The sequence below is a fragment of the Notolepis coatsorum genome (assembly GCF_963971535.1).
Source record: "Notolepis coatsorum genome assembly, chromosome: 2".
In the NCBI taxonomy this organism is placed as follows: domain Eukaryota; kingdom Metazoa; phylum Chordata; class Actinopteri; order Aulopiformes; family Paralepididae; genus Notolepis; species Notolepis coatsorum.
This window is the reverse complement of record NC_140166.1, coordinates 188,394,359-188,416,545: the sequence shown is the minus strand read 5'-3', so window position 1 is coordinate 188,416,545 and position 22,187 is coordinate 188,394,359. Positions and strand designations below refer to the sequence as shown.

General features: G+C 41.4%; 1 protein-coding gene and 1 long non-coding RNA gene across 2 annotated transcripts; one reads left to right on the top strand and one right to left on the bottom strand.

Annotated features, from left to right (window-relative positions):
* Positions 1-827: 827 nt before the first annotated feature.
* On the top strand, positions 828-7,125 carry LOC311223197. The gene is made up of 5 exons (XR_014619405.1): positions 828-933; positions 1,247-1,290; positions 1,406-1,540; positions 2,596-2,678; positions 6,311-7,125. It is a non-coding gene; the product is annotated as an uncharacterized lncRNA (long non-coding RNA).
* A 461-nt stretch (positions 7,126-7,586) lies between these two features.
* Positions 7,587-14,710, bottom strand: amh (anti-Mullerian hormone; the record flags this gene model as incomplete). The annotated part of the gene is made up of 6 exons (XM_084308428.1): positions 7,587-8,008; positions 8,196-8,620; positions 8,721-8,823; positions 8,915-9,026; positions 9,632-9,804; positions 14,530-14,710. The coding sequence occupies 6 exons, from the start codon at positions 14,708-14,710 to the stop codon at positions 7,587-7,589; spliced, it is 1,416 nt and encodes a 471-aa protein (XP_084164554.1).
* Positions 14,711-22,187: the final 7,477 nt, after the last annotated feature.

Below are 22,187 nucleotides of genomic sequence, written 5' to 3'. Positions count from 1 at the left end.
AATAAAAAATGTGTGAAGTGCACAATAATTCCTCGTTTAAGCCACTGCAACGGCTTTGCCTGAAGAATTTACTACATGATCGGGACGTTCTAGCTTGTTTGCCGACAGGATTCGGGAAAAGTTTGGTCCGTTTGGAGGCAACTTCCAGGGGAAGTAAGTACATACACCGGAAATTCACACTTTCGGCCGTAGTGCTTTACCAGACTTTATCTCACGGAGGAGATAAAACTGGGAACGAGGTTAGCTCTAAAGGGAAAGTGACAAAAATGTCCTATAAACAGTTCTGAGCTAAATAAGACGGTTCAATGACTTTATCTAAATCCAATCAATATTCCTAATGCCATTTCAATGTAAGGTTATAAAAATAAACATATAAACATTCTCACTAAATATAATACAATAACCTAAATATACAGCTAAGCCCCATTGTATTCTGAAATGTAGACTATAATAGTGTAGGCAACGAAGCCAATAGAAATAAGGTATAACTCATGAGTGCTTTGGCTCCTATAATGATATCATATAGGTACATCTATATCAATAATCAAATAGGTTTGCTTCGGAATATTTTATGTTACCGCTGCAACTTGGCCTACTCAGTGATTTCTGGTATGGTATTTCACGTGGACAAGTCATCCTGCCAACACTATGTTGTCAAATAAAATACAAATAAATTTAAAAAAATCAAGCACCTCTTCTGTATATCAGTACTCAAACTTAGAGTAGCCCCAGAGTCCTAGCCTAGCAGCCAAATATACGGTGTCAACACACACCATGAATCTTTTTTTTCAAGGACTCTCAGCTGTGCCAGTCAGTCAAGAAGCAAAGGAATATGATGCAGGGTGGGTAAGACTTTCCCTAACCCCACACAACTGAAGTCAACGTCAAGACAGAAACACCCTTAAGTTCACTGCAAAGTAAAGTTCAGACCAGGTAAGCTTTTTTCCTTTTATTTGTAGAGATAATACAGTTGACTTTGGAACTTGTTGTGAGAATATGTGTGTGTCATCTAACATTAGCTATCAGATTCAGATGCCCATTTTAGGCTGTTATATTATGCCATATGTCTATTCTATGCCATACACTTTCATGCAACCAACACTGTGCTGTTATACAGTAGACATGCAATATGTTCCTGGAACAACCTGGACATTCTATTGTTTTTATACATTCTGAAAATCTCATGTGTTGTTATAACCATTATTTCATTTTGAATAAAAATGTTAACTTCAACCTCATCCTATAGGACATAACAAGAGTAAGAACACTCGCCATCATCGTGCATAACCAGTAAGACAAACCTATTAGATTATATCAGGCAAATTCATTCTACAATAACTACTCTACATTTGATGTACAGTATATTGCTATGAAGCTGAACTAACTATCTTGTGTCTACCCTCAGTGTCATACGAACGCATTCTGTCCATCCAAAGTTTGAGTGAAGTCCCAAATCCATGGAAAGGAATCACAATGAACCGTTGCTTAGCGGTGGCCTTGGTCATAGTGGTCGTGAGTGCAAGTATGAATGACTTACAAGGTGAGAACTGAAAGATGATGATGATGATGATGATGATGATGATAAAAGATTTCATCAATTTCCCTCGACGGGAAAAAATATGAAAATATGAATATGATTTGAGTAGAAGAATAGCAATCTTCAAATGCCAACATTATGGAAAATGCGCTTACCTTCTTCTCCAGAGTTAGACAAGAAGATAGGGGCGACAGTGGCTCGGGAGGTAGAGCAGTCGTCTGGCAATCCGGTTCGATTCCCCCTTCTCCCGGGCAGCGTGACGATGTGTCCTTGAGCAAGACACTTAACCCCTAATTGCTCCCGATGAGCAGGTTGGCACCTTGCATGATTGCCTCCGCCGTCGGTGTGTGAATGTGTGAGTGAATGGGTAAAATGTGAGGAACAAATTGTAAAGCGCTTTGGATAAAAGCGTTATATAAAAATGCAGCCATTTACCATTTACCAAGATAGATAATAATTTCCTCTCTGTGCATTCAGTAGAAAGCTAGCCGGCTGCAAGCTAGCCTAGCTAAGCACAAATAAATAAAAAATGGAAGTGGATACGGACCAGCTAGCTTAGCTTAAAACTCTGGGAGAAGTGTTTTTGTCAAAAAGCTTGGCTAGCTTGCAGCCGGATAGCTTTCTACTGGACGCACAGAGAGGAAATTAGTATCTATCTTCTTGTCTGAGTCTTGGTTGATTGATTGATTGAAAAGTTTATTAACAGATTGCAGAATGGGTACACTACAGTACAGCTCAAAACATACAATTGTTAAGGGGATGCAGACCAGAGAAAGACTTTCGTCTTGTTTACATCAGGGTCCCCCATTTTCAATTCATCATATGACACACACGACATACAGATAGACAGTACTGCTACATCTATACATTTATGACATACCAGATTTGCAAATACAGTACTGTTTGTGATACTAAGAAAATCCTCTGGATTGACTCTGGAGAAGATGGTAAGCACATTTCCAATAATGTTGGCGTGTTCCTTTAAGGTTCATATACTGTATCATAACTATATCCTGTTTCTTCAGCAAGTATCCTTTCATTCTTTCCTTATTTTCTAGATGCCATGGATTCTTTGCTTGATGAGACAGACCTCGGTATAATATCTGCCTTTAAAAATCTACCAGCAGGCTTCACAGCAAAGGTACTACCTGGGAACAGTAATATGCCATTAGATGGAGACTTTTATTCAAATCAATTTGCAATACATTGACTGCATGCATCATCATAATTATGAATTTTGATTTTTCTGAAAAAATAAATAAATAAATAAATAACTAATAACTAAATAAATAATAAACTAACCTACACTGTAGCACTCAACACTTTGATGAACATTGTTGTTCAGCTGATAGAGTTGTGCCCTTCCTGATGGCTTGTCGTACAGAACATGTAAGTCGCTTTGGATAAAAGCGTCAGCTAAATGACTAAATGTAAATGTAAATGTAAATGTAATTAAAATACGGATGTCTCTAAGTGAAAATCAAAACCCCAACCCTATAAGTATCAGAAACACACTATCCATCAAGCTACACATGATGAAACTGCTTAACTATACCGTGTGTATGTCATAATGGCATGCATGGGTTACCAACCGGGTATACTGGGCAAATACCCTGGGGCCCTGTGCCAACTGGGGCCCCAGACCAAAGACCACCAAATGGAATAATGTGCCCATGCAAGCATGGTTTAAATTGAATGGGGCCCCAGCATACTGTGTACATTTAGTCAGATATCCTTTACCAAAAGACACTAGAAATTAGTATTACAGAGCTGTTTTGAAACATTTTCTTTCTTTAGGGGAGAGCATGCCCCCAGACCTTCTGTCTGTTGCCTCGGGGACAGGAGGGGGAGCCATAGACCACCGCAACACCTCCGGTATTCTGAAATCATGGGAGAGAGAGCGGGGGGAGAAAATTAATGAATGTGGATGAGAGCCTTGACATTAAGTGGTTGTAGCTATGGCTGTGGGGGTGCTGGAGACATGATCCAATAGACTTTTATATACGCCCGAGTCTCCTGAACACGGAGAGACCAATCCCAAGTCGATCGTCACCTTCTCGGCTGAACTATAGTCACTTTTTCGCACCTACTCCTCAACTCTGCATGCGCAGATTGTCCAGAGATCTAGGTTTATCAATCTGCGCATGCAGAGTTTGGGAGTAGGTTTGGTCTCTTGGGATTGGTCTCTCCGTGTTCAGGAGACTCAGGCATATAAAAGTCTATTGGATCATGTCTCCAGCACCCCCACAGCCGCAGCTACAACCACTTAATGTCAAGGCTCTCATCCACATTCATTCATTTTCGCCCCCGCTCTCTCTCCCATGAGCTCAATTAACGCGGAAGTGCAGTGGTCGATCACTTTCTTGCCTCAGGGGGCCTCTAGTGGCATAATCCAGCCATGCCTAATGGGCATGAGTTCTTCTAATTCAGACCAACATTTTTGCACTTAATCCCAAAGTACATTTTGCATCTGCTTCATGCACTCAAATTAAATGGATTTGTGAAGATGGATGTCAATGATATTTCCGTTAGTTGCATTTTTATATGGTTTAGGTTTAATTCCTTTCTAAAAAAAAAGACATGATGCGAACTCAAATGGTCAAATGGTTTGGCCAACCAACTGTCACAATTTGAAAACACAATTTGAAACATGAGATTAAGGCTATGGTTAGACTAGTGTATTCCTGGCGTTTTTTTATACGTTTTTGACGACGTTTCATGTCCTATCTACACAGAAATGCGTTTTTTGGCGTTTTTTTGTTATTATATTAGTGAGGATCATGTGAACAGCCTAGGAGGAGTGGGGGGGGGGGGGGTCTGTTTTAAGGAATGTAAATAATGGTGGTCATGTAATTTAATTTACGTCTCACAATGCTAGGATATCACAATTACCATTACTGAAAACGTCACAAGCCTCCTTGCTATTGTAAACCGAACATATTTGTCAAGCTTGGTGCAAATCAGACAATGCATTCACAAGTAACACATCACTTCCTTATTTACCATGCATTTTTCCAAAATTCTATTGGATCTGGTGGTCATATAGTTTGGCCTATCAATGATCTATATGACACATTTAAAAATGTTGGTACACAGATAGCAAGTTTGGTGAAAATCAGGTGAACAGACCTGAAAGAAAAAAAGTAATAAATAAATAAATAAATAAATAATGGCAGAAAAATCCAATACGGTAGACTTCATAGGTCCTTGTTGTCCACGAAGAGCTGCTTCTCTGGATATCATTTTCATCACTGTATGGCTAACAGAGATAGAGATATGCTCATTTGAAATTCTGACCTGATGGTGGTACTAGAGGAAAGCAGAATAAAGCCGAAGGCCGGACCAGCACTCTCAGATTTAAAAAAAATTGTTTTTAATGGCAGCCTATAGTACAGACATGTTTCGGAACAGGTGTTCCATCTTCAGTGTAATAGGCTAGCAGTGATAGCTTGTAAAAATGGGAGCTATATACCATGTGGGCAGGAAGTGACATCATAGAGGTGAGCTTGGGAATGCTAGTGAACTTTGACCTCCAGAGTAAGGACTCGTTAATGTAGCATGTTGCAAACAAATTTTTACCAGAAACTTAAATAAGCCAAAAGCAAACACAAAATTCTATAAGCAATGAACCACTACAACAGAAGGAAAACTTTTCTCAATTCATAAAATAATATTATTATTTTATGAATTGAGAAAAGTTTTCCTTCTGTTGTAGTGGTTCATTGCTTATAGAATTTTGTGTTTGCTTTTGGCTTATTTAAGTTTCTGGTAAAAATTTGTTTGCAACATGCTACATTAACGAGTCCTTACTCTGGAGGTCAAAGTTCACTAGCATTCCCAAGCTCACCTCTATGATGTCACTTCCTGCCCACATGGTATATAGCTCCCATTTTTACAAGCTATCACTGCTAGCCTATTACACTGAAGATGGAACACCTGTTCCGAAACATGTCTGTACTATAGGCTGCCATTAAAAACAATTTTTTTAAATCTGAGAGTGCTGGTCCGGCCTTCGGCTTTATTCTGCTTAAATGTTTGGGATTTCAGCACCCAGTGTCATATACTGAGAGCGCGGTCTAACTTGACTTTTGGTACTAGAGGAAAGGCCATGGGGTCACTAAAAGCAATAGGGTTCTTTCTCTAAATGTTTTATTTGAAAAGATTCTGATTAATTAATTCACATGAAGGACCTGCTACCGTGGCGGTCAAAGTGTGTCCACAGTATCCCCAACACTGTTGTTTGAATTGATTGATTGAAAATGTGTATTAACAGATTGCAGAATGGGTACAGTACAGTACAGCTCAATACACACACTTGTTAAGGGGTTGCAGACCAGAGAAAGACTTTCATCTTGTTTACATCAGGGTCCCCCATTTTCAATTCATAATGACATTTATGACATACACAACATACAGATATACAGATATAAGAATCTAATCTAATCATCTAAACTAATCTAATCATGACATTTAAGACATACATGACATACAGAGATATACAGTAGTTACATTTGTGACATACAAGATATGCAAATATGCAGTACTGTTAAACAGTAAATATATACATACGAGGGGGAGGGAAATGTACATTAGGAAGGGGTGGTGGGTGGGAGGGTGTTCAGACATTTACAGAGATCCTAACAGAAAATATATACATACGAGTTCAGGGAATATATCACATCTACTGTAGGTGGAAAACACTGTGTGTGAGTCAGAGCCTGTGGTGTCTCTACTTGTATGCTAATATGACTAATATGACTTGTATGCTAACAGGGCTCAATATGGAACAGTATGCTGTGGTGGCCCTGGGGATCTGAAGAAATTGGACCGACAAGAAGAAGAAAGAAGCCCAGCAACATGAAAGGAATCCTGAAGGCCAAGAATAAGGAGTGATCTGTAACGCATCTGCTAAAAGAAGGAGAGTTGATCTCAAGGTCAGCAACGTAAAGCAATAAATAAAGAGTACAATCAAATGGTTGTCAGTCCACTTAAATGTTTTATAATGTTTAGTATTTTTTTTCTACTGTGGAGACCAGAAAAGGCTGGTTTATAATGTTAACTGATCTTACAGGAATGTCTCATATAGAAGTCTAGTCATCCTTAATACATGTTAAATAACACAAATTTAGGCTTGTATTTATTCTAATATACATACAATTTTCACTCATTTGAGAAAATGTATTATTACCACATTGGAATATAGTAGGCCTATAATATATATTATATAATATATATGTAAACTAAATACACATCGGTAACTTGTGCCAGTTTTAAGGAAAATATATTTATTTATTTATATAATAAAAATGGTATATTAGCCTAGAAAATTCTTAATGATAACTTTTTCACATGACAGGATAATGGTGCAGATGATAAATTATATCAAATTAGACATTGTTTACTGGGACTGTGAAAAGTATTATAGAACACAAATGTATTTGGTTTCCAGGAACTTGAATTATTTATAAAAGAGAGAGACATTGTGCTGTGCACATAATATACTTGGAATACATTGTTGATCAATTTACAAACAAATAAATGGGCATCTCTGCGTTTAAATGTGGTGGATTTCTTACTTATGTATCCTGTGTATTCTGTATTCTGTATGTATCCTGTAAGCACACAAAGTGTCATAGATGCTAAGCATTAATCGTGACATTAAGATTAACTTCAATGTCTTCAGGATCGCCTAGGCTGCACAGTCGTCTTTTTTTTGATGATGCAAAATGCGGAGACTAAATATATTACACATAACATTGAAAACAGGTAAGCTGAATTTAACGTTGACATCCAACTCCATAACACCCAGTTGGTTCAACAGAACCCAGGAGTGTTGGACACATTTGAATTGAAATTGTCATGCAGACGAAAAAGTTATACATATACTGTACATACATGACATAGTGAGCAAGTGAGTGAAATCCTGGGTAAAAATACTCAATTGCATACAACGAGACTTTTATCATATACTGTACAAGACTGTACATGTCCCTACTAAGTAACATATTTAAAGCAACCAGCTATGCTCCCTGGTAAAACAGAGAGGTGTTTAGCGGCATCCACACTCCTTGGCCACCATATTGGGTTTCATGGAGATCGTAGTCCCTTTCTCTTTCAGCTCCACCACTCGCAGGTCTTCATAGTCCACAGGTACACAACACAGTGAGCGCTCAAGGGCCGTGCCGTTCTCAATCTGGCCGTTCAGCAAGATGGCGTGGTTGGTCGGGTTGACCAGGGGGTAGCGACAGATGCCGTGGCAGTTTTTGATGTTGGCCGTGTCGGGGTCCAATAGGTACCTCTCGAGGGACACAGTGAGGCTGTGCAGCCGACATTGGAGACCTCTCCCCTGGACGTCCTGGTCTCCTCTGGCAGCCCGTTGTCCTCTCTCAAAATCAAAACCTTGAGCCACCGTCTCCAGGGCCTTGAGGAGAAGAAAAGCCCGGTACTGAATCTCTCTGGGGTTGCCTGGACCTGAAAGAGGAATTAAATGTGTAAGTGGTAATACTTATTCTTGGAGCTTTGAAGAAATTACAACTTTTGTCAAGTGAGATTATTAACTATTTCAAAACTTTATTTCATCAACATGTCAGTCAGTGCTATATGAAAACAAAATGTACATCATGAATGTTGATGTTTTTAAAGAGACTGTCTTGCTCACCTGCTTGTGACTCTTCTTGTTTGGTGGGAAGTGTAGCGAACACTTTGAGCCTCATCAGTCTCTCCATACCCCTATATCCCACCTCGTTCTCCCTTATCTGAGACATGGTCTCCTCCAACCTCAGCCTGAGTATCTCCAGCAGAACCGGAGGCAGGGACAGTTCCCCACGGTGTGCCTGAAGCAGAGAGCTCTGCGTGGGGAAGGAGAATAGGGTGGGGGCCGAGGAGTTGAGCAGCCCTACCAGAAGGGTCTCGCTGGAGGACAACCCCAAGGAAAGGGGAGGCAGGGAATGTAGAGAGTCCAGTCGGACTGCGGTGGACTGGGGGAAGCTCTGAGGCGTGACATCACCCAAGAACTTCTGTAGCTCACACAGAAAGCAGGAGGTCTCTGAGGAAGCCAAGGTTGAGCCTTGAACTTGTGTCGATCTGAGGTAGACAATGACATAGCTGCTTAGAACTTCCACTTCCACCAGTTTGACTACTGGCCTTGAAAATGTTCAAACAGGAATATGAAAGCGAAAGTAACCTGACAACATCGGTTCCTATTTCCGACAGGAAAAGCAACAGTGGAGTCATGCTGATGTTACTTCCCGATACTTCACCAACAAGGATCTCTTGTAACATTTGCCCTGAAAAGAGCCATGATTTACTTATAAAAGGGGACAGTGTACATGTGAAGAGGTCCCTTGAAAAAACACAAACAAAATATCCATAACTCACCTGTATTTGGTGTTTGTGTCTCAACAGATAACCTCCATTTCTCATGACTGTTGTCCTCGGCTGCCTTTCCTGTCAACACCATGTATTGTGTTCCTTCTGCGATGCACACTGTCTGGGACAGTAGACAACAGAGCTAGTTGTACCACGTCATCCAAAAACAAGGGGGTGTGTTACATGAACTCTAAGACCATCAAAACGAGCTTCCAATAATGGTGACTGTACTGTTCCCATGTGCAAGAGTTAGTTTGGACAGTCTGCCTTCTCCGTTAAAGGGGCAAACTTATGGAACTCTCTGCCTACTGGCTTAAAACTGGAGTCCAATGCCAACATCTTCAACAGAGGACTCAAAGTATGGCTGAAATCAAAGCAGCAGTGCTCACTGTAGACGCGGACTGGTTTTGTTGTTTTGATCATGGATTCTTGTTCTGGTAACTTATTTGTTCTGATTTGTGATTTTAATTCTGTATTATACTGTTAAAGAAAATAACTCAATGGACTGGTGTTGAAAACTAGCACTTGTGCTATAAACACGCAAACAACACATCTGGTCTGTCCAGTGTGACTGGTCCAATGTAGCTGTGGTGTCCATTTTAAATAAAGGTTTTCATTAATTCATTCATTCATTCATCAACCAGGAACATGTGCAAGATATGCAAGAACTTTTAATGTGATAATAATAGTGCATGTTATGCATATCATACAATGGCGAGGCCATACCTGTGTGTTAGGATTCAAAAAGTGACCAGTGAAAGTGATGCCCACATTTCTAGCTCTGAGGGGGCTCCCGAAGGCCAGGAGCAGCATAGGCTTCAGTTTGAGCAGGGGAGACTGTGGGGGATCAAGGGTCAATGTAAGCCTTCCTTCCTCCTCTTCGTCGTCTGCCACCAACTCTGGTGAAGAAAACAAACCATGCCGTGCACACCAGACAAGTTTCATCGCAGTCAGATGCATGGAGAAAAAAAACAATTAAAGTGAATTTAGGAATAAACCAGGTCAGTGAATCTCAACATGAAATCCCCTTGCGGACCCCCAGAAAAACATTTTCTTCACCAGAAGTTATCCCAAGGAGATACTACAAAAGATATGGGTCCAAGGGCGGCTAGGTGGTGCAGTGGGCAAGGCGCTCACCACCAATGCAGGAGACGCTGGGTTCGAGCCCAGCTCTCCGCATTGCATTCAGCTTTGCTGGTCGTTCATACTAATACATTTGGAAGTATTAGGGGGTGGGAAGCTGATGGGTGGGGATCGGACGTTGTGGACAGCGACTCCTACAGGTCGGTTGGTGCGCCTGCGCAGTAGAATCAGGAAGCGACGGGGGCGGCGTCCCTCCAAAGCGCAGACCCCCGACGCTGAAAGATCACGCTGTGCAGGTGAAAAGATGCGACGGCTGCTACCTCGAGTACCGGAGGGGACTCGTGCAATGTATGGCTTCGTCCACATTACAGCCGGCTTGTGGGAGGCATGGCCAAACAGCGTTCGAGACAGGGGAGGGTAGAATTGGACGATACGAAATTGGGATGGGAGAAAAATAGAAAATGGGAGAAAAAGTAGATCAAAAAAATATATATGGGTCCCTACTGTAAAATGCTTTGCTGGAACGATTAATTTCTCCATCACTGCAAATCCGCCCTCAATTAATATCGCCACAGGGGGGGCATAATCCCACGGGACAATACATTGGGAACTTATGTCCCACGACGAGATCTACTCCTGTGAATATTATTACGCAGATCGGAATACAGGCGCACGTGGGAGCTCGCCCAAAACCGGCGAGATTTTTCCATGTTGCGCCTATGGATGGGTACCGTTCACATTTGAACCGATACGGTACCAATACCGGTACCTGTGAATCGATACCGGTACCCAACGGTACCTTTTTTCGGTACTTTAGTCTCTAAAAATTGTATCTACCTACCTCAGCTGTGAAAAAAAAATCCAAACTTCAAATAACCATACTTTCGACTGTTTTTCGGCTTGCCATTGCCCCGGCTGCTTTGTTGTTGAATCAAGTCAAATCCTAGGTAAGCGTATATTGTGCATGTGAACGTTGATGTGAAAAAGAAAATGTAAAAGAAATTTAACTTTTATTTATTTTTTGACAGTACCGAAATCTGGCACCGACGGATCTCACGTGAATCGGTACTCGGTAGTAGCAACGTGATAAAAGTACCTAATTCAGTACCCATACTTGCGCCCCGACCTTTTCCCGGCGTTTTTGCTGATGGAAGCAATAGCATAAAACTGCAGTGCCGCAGCACCATACATAGGAGGGGCCTGTACTGTGCGTTGGGGGAGTAGGGGGTATCTGCAGAGCCGCAGAGCCAGGCTGGACGGGTTGGAGGCGGTCTGGACAAGTATTAGTGGTCTGGACAAGTATTTGCACTACTGCGCACCATTTTCAACTTCACTTTCGTCTCGTTTACATAGGTACATAGACAGTAATGTTACATCTAGACATTTATGACATGTAATAATAGAGTAAACTTGTAAATAGACAGTAATGTTACATCTAGACATACCAGATTTAGTAATAATAATAGTCCCTCAAACTGCAGGACATGTAAACAGTCAAGTTGCAGAACAACTGTTTGCACAAATGAGAAAGAACAATTACTTTTTAACGCAGCAACTACCATCGACCCATCTGTTCCTGATGAGTTATTATACTGATATCGAATAATTAATTCTGCTCCCTCCCTCCAACCTTGGTTGCTAATTGCTATGCCCACACAAAACCGCAAAACTTCACCCTGGACTCCGGTTTTCAAAGACCGGGGTTGCAGTGTAGCAAATCCCCGGTTGTGTGTGGCCGAACAGTGCAACTGCGCACATACAATCATGGTTATATTAAATCCAGCGCTCGTGTGGACTGGGCCTAACTTGCCTGCCATTACGATGCGTTCTGAAAAGCGAAACTGACCCTGAAAACGAAACGAAAATGGCCCTGTGTGTAACTGCAGCCGTCTGCTAACAGTCACGTTTTTAGTACGAGAAGACAAGACAAAACTTCTTTCTCTGGTCTGCATCCCCTTAACAATTGTGTGTATTGAGCCGTACTGTATTGTACCCGTTCTGCAATCTTGTTGAAATAAAGTTTTCATTCACACTCAAAATCTGTGTTCATTTTTTATTTTGCATACTAATGTTCTGTGTCTTGAGTCGTACTTGTATTGAAAAACTGATTTTATATGTCTGAGGAGAAGACCGGTACTCATCATCTTCGTCTCCACAAAAAGAAAAATGACATGTGAAGTATGTTGTGTGCCAGGTTCAAACAGTGCTGTATATGTACAGTTTATTCCTACTCCTATCCAAGCTCCGGGAGGGTCATCAAAGAGAAGTCGGGTCATCAAAGAGAAGTCGCCTATTCTTAGTCCTTGCCCCACAATGGTGGAATGAACTACCCACCCCAGTTAGGACAGCCGAATCCCGTCTAATCTTTCGCCGTCGACTAAAGACTCACTACTTCAACCATTATCTAAATAAAAAAAATCTAACCCTAACTAACCTTACTGTCATGCACTTGTCCTAATAAACTAACCTACACTGTAGCACTCAACACTTTATGAACATTGTTACTGAGACGAAAGTTAAGTTTACTCTATTATTACTAGATCTGGTATGTCATAAATGTCTAGATGTACACTTTATGAACATTGTTACTGAGACGAAAGTTAAGTTTACTCTATTATTACTAGATCTGGTATGTCTAGAGATGTAACATTACTGTCTATGTACACATCATGTCTAGATGTACACTTTATGAACATTGTTACTGAGACGAAAGTTAAGTTTACTCTATTATTACTAGATCTGGTATGTCTAGATGTAACATTACTGTCTATTTACAAGTTTACTCTATTATTACATGTCATAAATGTCTAGATGTAACATTACTGTCTATGTACCTATGTAAACGAGACGAAAGTGAAGTTGAAAATGGTGCGCAGTAGTGCAAATACTTGTCCAGACCACTAATACTTGTCCAGACCGCCTCCAACCCGTCCAGCCTGGCTCTGCGGCTCTGCAGATACCCCCTATTGGGTTGGGGGCCTGTACTGTGTGTTGGGGGCCTGTACTGTGCGTTGGGGGCCTGTACTGTGCGTTGGATAAAAGATAAAAATTCTAGTCTATAGATAGACAATTGGTTGCATTGAATGCTTTATTTGGTTACTCCTAATCCAATTGATATTCAGTTTAAGACAAAAATATTTTGGACATTAGGTCCTATTTTCCGTATGTTACTTTATGTTTCTAGTGTCCTATATTATATGTTATTTGTTTCTCGCATGCGCAGTAGTAGTGCACCGCACAGTACAGGCCCCAAGCCCCAACGCACAGTACAGGCCCCCAACGCACAGTACAGGCGCACAGTACAGGCTCCCAACGCACAGTACAGGCCCCTCCTATGTATGGGGCTGCGGCACTGCAGATTCAGTTCCCTACTTGATGGAAGTGCATTGAGAAGTCGTGCCCCCTGCCTAGATCTACCACCGGGAGACATCTTGCGTCGATCCGCGCACGGGCACATTCTTCCACGTTGTGCGTCGCGGAACTTTGCTCTCGTCTCACTGATGCACAGCTGCAAGACTCACTCAGAGTTGCAGTGTCAGGTTACACACCAGATTACAATACACTGAAACGGTTAAGCAGCCACTCATCTGGCTCTGCAAATAGATCTACGATCTCTAAATATGCGTTATATGCGTATGGCCTGGGCGGCCAGAGCATCTAACTGTTCTAACAGCAATATATAATCCATTTTAGAAGCAGAACGCACGCAATAAGTTATAATAATAATAATAATTGGGGCGGCTGGGTGGCGCAGCGGACTAAGCGCTCGTCACCAACGCGAGATACACTGGTATCGAATCCGGCTGTCAGCGTTGCCTCCAGCTTGGCCGGCCGTCATACTGGCTCAATTGGCCCAGTCAGCGGGAGGGAAGCCGGTGGGGTGATATTCTGGTCGTTGTAAACAGCGACTCCTACAGGTCGGTCAGGGCGCCTGCACAGCGAGGGAGGGAGATGGTGAGGGTAGTGTGACCTCCCACACGTTACACCTCACCAATGAGAGTCCGCGCTGGCAGGTGAAAAGATGCTGCTGGCTGTCTCCTATGTCTCGGAGGAAGCATCTGATAGACTTCAGGGCTCCCTAGACGACCAGTGGGGGGCACATGCGAGCAACGACCAGGAATGGGAGGGGGGAATTGGCATAACGACTAAAATTGGGATGGGAGAAAAACACAGAAAAACAGGAGGAGAAAAAGTGGATAAAAAAAATAATTATTATTATTATTGAAAAGTTCAGGGTTTTCGTATTTGGGGGCAATTGACCAATGGTACAGTAGGCTTCTTTTCTTTTTCTTTTTTTTATCTGGGTAAGAGTGCTCTCGACCACTCTTAGAATTTGGTCTTGCCTAAGAGAAAAGCAAAAATAAAAAACATTGCTAAATCCCAGGTAAGAACAAAATAAGAAAAAATGCTAGTAATTAAGAACAAAATAAGAGGAAATCTGTTCTTATATCGCTTCGTGAATGAGGCCCAATGTGTATCAAACTGGGGGTTGTTGTGATGACAAAAAGGTTGAGAAACACTGAACCAGGTGAAACCAATACCTTTGGTTGGGTGTAAAACAGCCACTCCGTTTCCCCCCTCTCTGTTGGCAGCCTCTGTGAGCTCTGATAAGGCTTCTGCCGCCAGCGGTGAATCATCAGAGTTGGTTGAGCAGACTCCAAACCTAGTGAAGTCATCGCTCCTCACAGCACTTTCGTTCCCCTGCCTCTCACGCAGCCACATAAAAACATCCTCCAGAATCTCTCCATCGCTCCGTGACCCTCCGGAGCGCGGTGCGTCGCCAAGGTGATGGTGTAAAACTGTGACGTCTAAGGTTTCTTTTGATGAGGTGGCATCGCCCGCTCCTTGGATTCCCAAACTGCTTCCGTTCTGTGTGGAGTGTGTCCCGGGGTTAGGCCATCTCCTATTCCCTTTTATACAGGGGGGGGAATAACAAATTAAATTAAATCTGTACTGAATAACATGAACATAGATTGAAGCTAAAATTCAATAGTAAATTTGTCAAACTAATTAAAGCAGAAATCTAATTAACAGTAAAGAACAATGTTAAAGGAGAGGGACTGATAAACAGCCTCTTTCACATCTTTATTGTAGAATTATGAAGTATAACAAACCAACCGTCAAAACTATTTAGATTAGATTACATTTAATGTCATTGCACAAGTACAAGTAGTCAAGTACAGAGTACAACAAAATTTAATTGACATTTAACCAGAGTGCAAAGTATAGTAAAGTGCATTGTAACATGTGAATATGTGGAGTATATATGACGAAGCTGCCCAGTAAATAATATGCTAAGATTATGTAACTTTAACAGGCCAATGGTTAAGAGTATAGGTATGGATATATACCGATATAGATACATTTATATATACTGTGTTATTGTACATTGCTATCATACAATGTTATATTGGACAGACTATTGGATATAGTGGTATAATGAAGGTATAGTTATGAGTAAAGTGTAGGACAGTTGTAGGCAGTACATAAGTATGGATTGAGTATAAGCAACATAAATCATATGAAAAAAAGTTCATATGGTATAGGTTGAGTATAGGCAACACGTTTACATGGTATGGAGAGTGAGTGAGTGAGTGTGTGTGAGAGAGAGAGAGAGAGAGAGAGAGAGAGAGAGAGAGAGAGAGAGAGAGAGAGAGAGAGAGAGAGAGAGAGAGAGAGAGAGAGAGAGAGAGAGAGAGAGAGAGAGAGGGGGGGGGTGGACATAAGACTAAGGGTCAGTGTGGCCAGTGTATCAGCATCATAATGCACAAACAAGAAAAAAATCAATAAGACAAAACTGCTTAACTACTGCATTATGAAACTTCTGTGCAATCAGAGTCTATTGATAACTTGAAAATGTGTTAATCAATCATTTGATTGTATCTTTCCCTTGCATTTAGCTCCAGCGTTGTTTTGATGTGACTGTCATGTTGTGTCTGGAACTATTATGTAGGCTACTACGGTACTGCTACTCTTCTTGGATGGGTCTATCTTGAAAAAGAGATTTTAATATAAACGAGACTGGTTAAACAAAGGTTAAACCTAATTAAAATAATAATACTGTAATAACAATCTAATAACCAATTCACAAAATGACAAGCAAATCGTACAATCATGTGTGATGCATTAAATTTGACAACAAAAAGAGATTTGTCTGTGTGTGAATGTGGTAAGTCTGACCCGTCCTTGGATGGTCTGTAGCTGGAACTTGCTTCTGTCCAGGCAGACGGTCGATCTCTGCAACCTGCACGGGTAAAGACATCCCAGTCCTGATCAGCATCAACACCCAACAGGAGTAAACACACACAACCAGCATGTTTCCTTGTCTGCCTGTCTGTCTGTCTGTCTGTCTGGTCAGTTTTGTCTCAATCACTTGTTTTGGGCAGGGCAACCACAGAGAGATGTGATTTAAATGATCCCTCCACCCTTTCTCACGAAACAGCCTGCCAAAATAGCTCTGAAATGCCATGTGCCCTTGTAGAGTTGGGAGGTGTAGTCTGACGTCACCTTAGTTTCCCGCTCGATCCACCCGTATAGGGATTTATCACTGGGAAAATGTATTATCGGCTATTGTATATGTGTATATATGTCATATATGTTGTGTATGTCATAAATGTCACTATGAATTGAAAATGGGGGACCCTGATGTAAACAAGACAAACGTCTTTCTCTGCTCTGCATCCCCTTAACAATTGTGTGTATTGAGCCGTACTGTATTGTACCCATTCTGCAATCTGTTAAATAAAGTTTTCATTCATTCATTCATTCTCTCGACCATAATCACATGCTGATGTCATCCTCAGGTTGAGTTCCCTTCCACCCTGGTGAGGTCACCGCACTTTCGTTCCCCTGCCTCTCACACAGCCACGTAAAAACATCCTCCAGAATCTCTCCATCGCCCGTGACCCTCCGGATCGCGGTGCGTCGCCAGGGTGATGGTGTGAAACTGTGGCGTCTAAGGTTTCTTTTGATGAGGTGGCATCGCCCGCTCCTTGGATTCCCAAACTGCTTCCGTTCTGTGTGGAGTGTGTCCCGGGGTTAGGCCATCTCCTATTCCCTTTTATACAGGGGGGGGAATAACAAATTAAATTAAATCTGTACTAAATAACATGAACATATAGATTGAAGCTAACTATTATCGTGGGTGGGAACAGGGTGGAAAGGAATTCAACCTGAGCTTGACATAAGAGAAAATGGAAGCCATGTGAATGTGGTCAATGGAGAATGAGCACAGCTGCAGGCTTGTTTTGCAGACGGTCAAGGTCAGTAGCAGATAGAGCCAGACTCACCGATCCTCCTGGAAGAATTCACAACTCTCTTAGATAAGGAATGATGCTTGTTTACATTCCTGAGCAGCTCCGAAGTATTTCTGTGACAAGAACATGTTGGAGGTAGCAGATCATATGGGATGCAATCATGGCCGTAGCCAGCTATGAGGTCACCGAGGTCTGGACCTCGGTAACTATTTGTAACTATTAAAATATATATATATATATATATATATATATATATATATATATATATTATATAAAAAAAATATTAAAAAATAATAATTTTTAAATATATATTTTTTAAGTTTGGTCAACGACCGGCCCACTACTAGGCTGGGACAGCGGCCCATTGGTACTGACTGACACTGGGCTGGCTGGCCCAATCACATCTCTTACTAAGCACCCCCCCACCAGTCGTGCAGGTACATGACTGAGAGGGGGGCTGGTACATGACTGAGATGGGGCTGTGGTACATGACTGAGAGGGGGCTGGTACATGACTGAGAGGGGGCTGGTAGATGACTGAGAGGGGGCTGGTACATGACAGGGGGCTGTGGTACATGACTGAGAGGGGGCTGGTAGATGACTGAGAGGGGGCTGATACATGACAGAGGGGGGCTGGTACATGACTGAGATGGGGCTGTGGTACATGACTGAGAGGGGGCTGGTATACATGACTGAGAGGAGGCTGGTACATGACTGAGAGGGGGATGGTATACAGGACTGAGAGGGGGCTGGTATATATGACTGAGAGGAGGCTGGTACATGACTGAGAGGGGGCTGGTACATGACTGAGGGGGGGCTGGTACATGACTGAGAGGGGGCTGGTACATGACTGAGATGGGGCTGTGGTACATGACTGAGAGGGGGATGGTACATGACTGAGGGGGGGGCTGGTACATGACTGAGAGGGGGCTGGTACATGACTGAGATGGGGCTGTGGTACATGACTGAGAGGGGGCTGGTAGATGACTGAGAGGGGGCTGGTATACAGGACTGAGAGGGGGCTGGTATACATGACTGAGAGGAGGCTGGTACATGACTGAGAGGGGGCTGGCTGGTACATGACTGAGAGGGGGCTGGTACATGACTGAGAGGGGGCTGGTACCATGTATTGTGCATCATTGTAGGTCAAACCATTAAAAAGTTAACTTCCACGGCAGCCATTTTGGATTTTGGTCTCTCACAAATTGTCCCTGCCTTTTTTTTTTTTTTAAATACACCCGGCTAAATTTGTTTATTAACCCTCCTAGATGACAAATCCATTGAGAAACGAAGTGCCACAGATGACCCAACTACTAGGTCCATATCGTATCATGATAATATTATTAAAAAAATCATTAGGATAAGGGTTCCCTTGATAAAGATGCATGAAAAGGCTGTATAATATACAACACATTGTAATATAATAATAATAATAATAATAATAATAATAATAATAATAATAATAATAATATAATAATAATAATAATAATAATATAAAAACTGCTTTTTTGATTTGATTAGATTTGTATTTGGAAATTAAAAACACATCATAAAAACAAATGATCTTGACCAATTTGTATTCCTGAGGATATCACCTAAAAGCATTCATTAAAACACTTATTTCCAAGGTGGTCCTCGATGGAAGACATAAAAACACAGCACATAGCCTACTCAACTCCTAATTTTTGCTCAACTGCAAAAATGTATGCCTACTTATGTATTAGCCTACAGGGAAAAACACATTCACAACAGGCAGCAACGTTTATTTTCAGCCAAGTATGGTAATAACAAGGTAACTATTAGGATATATATGGTATGGATTACTTACTCTTATAACCTATTACTATCTGTGGTAGCTCTAGTCTCCACCTACACAAATAGTTTTTGTGCTGTCCATTGAGCATGCACCTTCACGTGGTAGGCACATTAACTGTAGGTCAAACTCCCCAAACAAACAAGCACACCATTGATTTAATTGCTATATAAATCACGCATACAAAGATCTAACTATTACTCCTCTCTGAACATGAATATAAAACAAAAAGGTGATATATTAACTGTGTAAACCTTATGCAATATTCATCATTGATATTTGGATACTTGAAATCTGTATGAACTGAGTAGTTAGTATCAAATGAAATAAGATGGAACAGCTCCATGCATTAATTGAATAAACAACTATTTGCTCATTACCAGTATGGTATTGCTTAAATTGTACAGCTTTTTGCACATCTTTGTCAGGGAATTCCAACAATTCTGGACCTGAATGTACCTTATGTCTCCTTATGTCTAGTCTAGTCTCCTTATGTCCTTATGTCTAGTCAAGCCAGGTTGTGGAGGAGAGAGACAGGGATGAACAGGCTATAGACTACTTTGCCCATCCTGAGCCTGCTATGATGCAGGTGTTTTTACATCACCACCCAAAACAAGATTCAGCCAAGAGCGAGTGAGTCCACTGGTCCACTTGTCCATGGCACTTACTACCCAGCTGTGTAGTGGTTTGGGGGAATAGTACAGTAGGTACGCATATTTAAGGGGACCGCAAGGATGGTGTACTGGTAGGTGGTGTCTGACCGATTATGGTGGGCCGGTCTGGGCCAAAAAAATAAATGGACCTCCCTAATTTCTAAACCCTGGCTACGGCCCTGGATGCAATCATTTTTACCTATCCCTTTCATATAGGCTATAGTGAAGCCTACACTGTGACAAATAACTACATAAATCAGCCCTTGAATTCACAAGATCTTAATGATAATAGTGTAGATCAAGAATCAGTCTTTCCTTTTGCTCTGATGAATTCTTAGATTTTCATTTGAACCGTGATACTGGTTAGGTACCCGAAGCGCCGTCTGTGTTTGTGTTGTTGCTGTTTTTCTTTTGTCTATGTATATTGGGCTGTTTTGGGCCAATGTATTTTGTGCCTGTGTGGTGTTTGTACTGTGTTATCTTGTCGATTGCAACCATGGTGAAGCCAAAGATAAATGTCCATGAAAGTGGACAAATAAAAACAACAACGCCAACACTGGACTGAGCTTAAACTGCAAGGGAAGCTTGCCTGTCTCCCTGCCGCTGACCACTCTGTCTCGCACGCAGTTAAAATTCTTTTGCTATTGATGAGAGCATCATCATTTTCACTTTAAAAGCTAGGCTACAGGTTTTACCATAGAAGCTCAACCTTTCCATCTGGTTCCCTGGCAGTCATAGCCCACACTGCATACACCATGGTCACGAACAGACAACAGAAACCATGTTGTCACATATTCAATGGTTGTCATGCATACAAAGGGCTCTACATTTGTAGGCATGATAGGATCGTGGATCTGATTGCAGACAGTGTCAGTTCCACACTCGGGTCACCTGCAACAGTGCTGTAAGCACACCAGTGTGAAGAGCCATATATGTTCAATCTGTGTAGGGACAATTCACTGTTCTCCGATATTTCAGCAAACACCCCCGATGTTGTTGTTGTTGTTAATGAGAATAACAGAGAGGTTCTCATCCTAGAAGTTGGCTGTACGTTTGACTACAGTCTAGAAGAAGCCTTTACAACCAAAATGTTGAATTATCAACTGTTAGAGCATACCATATCACAACTGGGCTACAACTGTAAACCTTTAGTCTTCATATTTGGAAGCCTGGGTCATGTTCATAAGTTGGGTGTTAGTGGCCTTCAGATGGCCGGTCTTGCGAAGAGAAGAGCCAAACAGTTAGCAAGATATTGCTCAGTGTCAGCTATTATTGGCAGACGCGCAATTTGAAGAAGACGCTGCTATCTGTATCCATGAGCTGTGTGTTGATTGTCAGGTTCATCATCCATGTGTGTGTAACTTTGGTTGCCATTGTCAATTTGGGCATGAATGTATCAGAATAACCCACAATGTACAAGTGCACTGATTTGTGTCCTTTAAACATTGTCTTTATGTGGACATAAATAAAGATTCTAAATGTATGTATCTATCTTTCATATCACACTACTGATTAGAGATTTACTGGACAGAGGGAAGACCTCTTGGTCAGCTAGATATTTTCCAAAACTACATCCACTTTCACACAGCTGAGCGTCAGAATGTTTATGACATAAAGCCATATTGATTTATTTGAAATGATCCCACTGGCAAATCATCTGTTGGTAACACAATACAAAAATAAAAAAGCGGCGATTAGCAGGGGTCCAAGCATTGGTCATAATGGGCATTGAAGCTTTTTGGCATTAAGCATTATGGCGTTTGGCATTAAGCATTGTCATTTAGCATTATGACATTTAGCATTATGACATTTAGAAATATGGCATTAAGCATTATGACAGTTAGCATTATATCATTATGACATTAAGCATTATATCATTATGGCATTAATCATTGTCATTTAGCATTATGACATGTGGCATGACAGTTAGCATTATGGCATTTAGCATTATGACATTAAGCCTTATGGCATTTAACATTATGGCATTAAGCATTATGACATTAGCATTGTGGCGTTTGGCATTAAGTATTATGACATTTAGCATAATGGCATTAATCATTATGGCATGTTGGCATTAAGCATTATGGCATGTTGGCATTAAGCATTATTCCATTTTGGCATTGGGCATTATAGCATTTGGCAATATGGTATTCAGTATTATGCGATTGGCCATTATGGCATTATGCATTCAGGCATTAAGCACTATGACATTGGGCATCATGCATTAGACATTATGGTGCTGCTATAGAGGGAAAGTCAAGATATCTTGATGTCAGTTTGGCTTGATGATGGCGCTAGAGAGAAGGTCATGGAGTGACTAGTCAATAGGGGTTGTTCCTCTAGTCTAGAGGTCATGAATATTCATGAGATTTTGTGGGAGATGGAGCAATTTGGCCAACATGGGTTATTATTAGCGTTACCCGAGTAATGAGGGGCCATAGGAACCTACATACCAGATTTGGTTGGTCTAGGACTTGT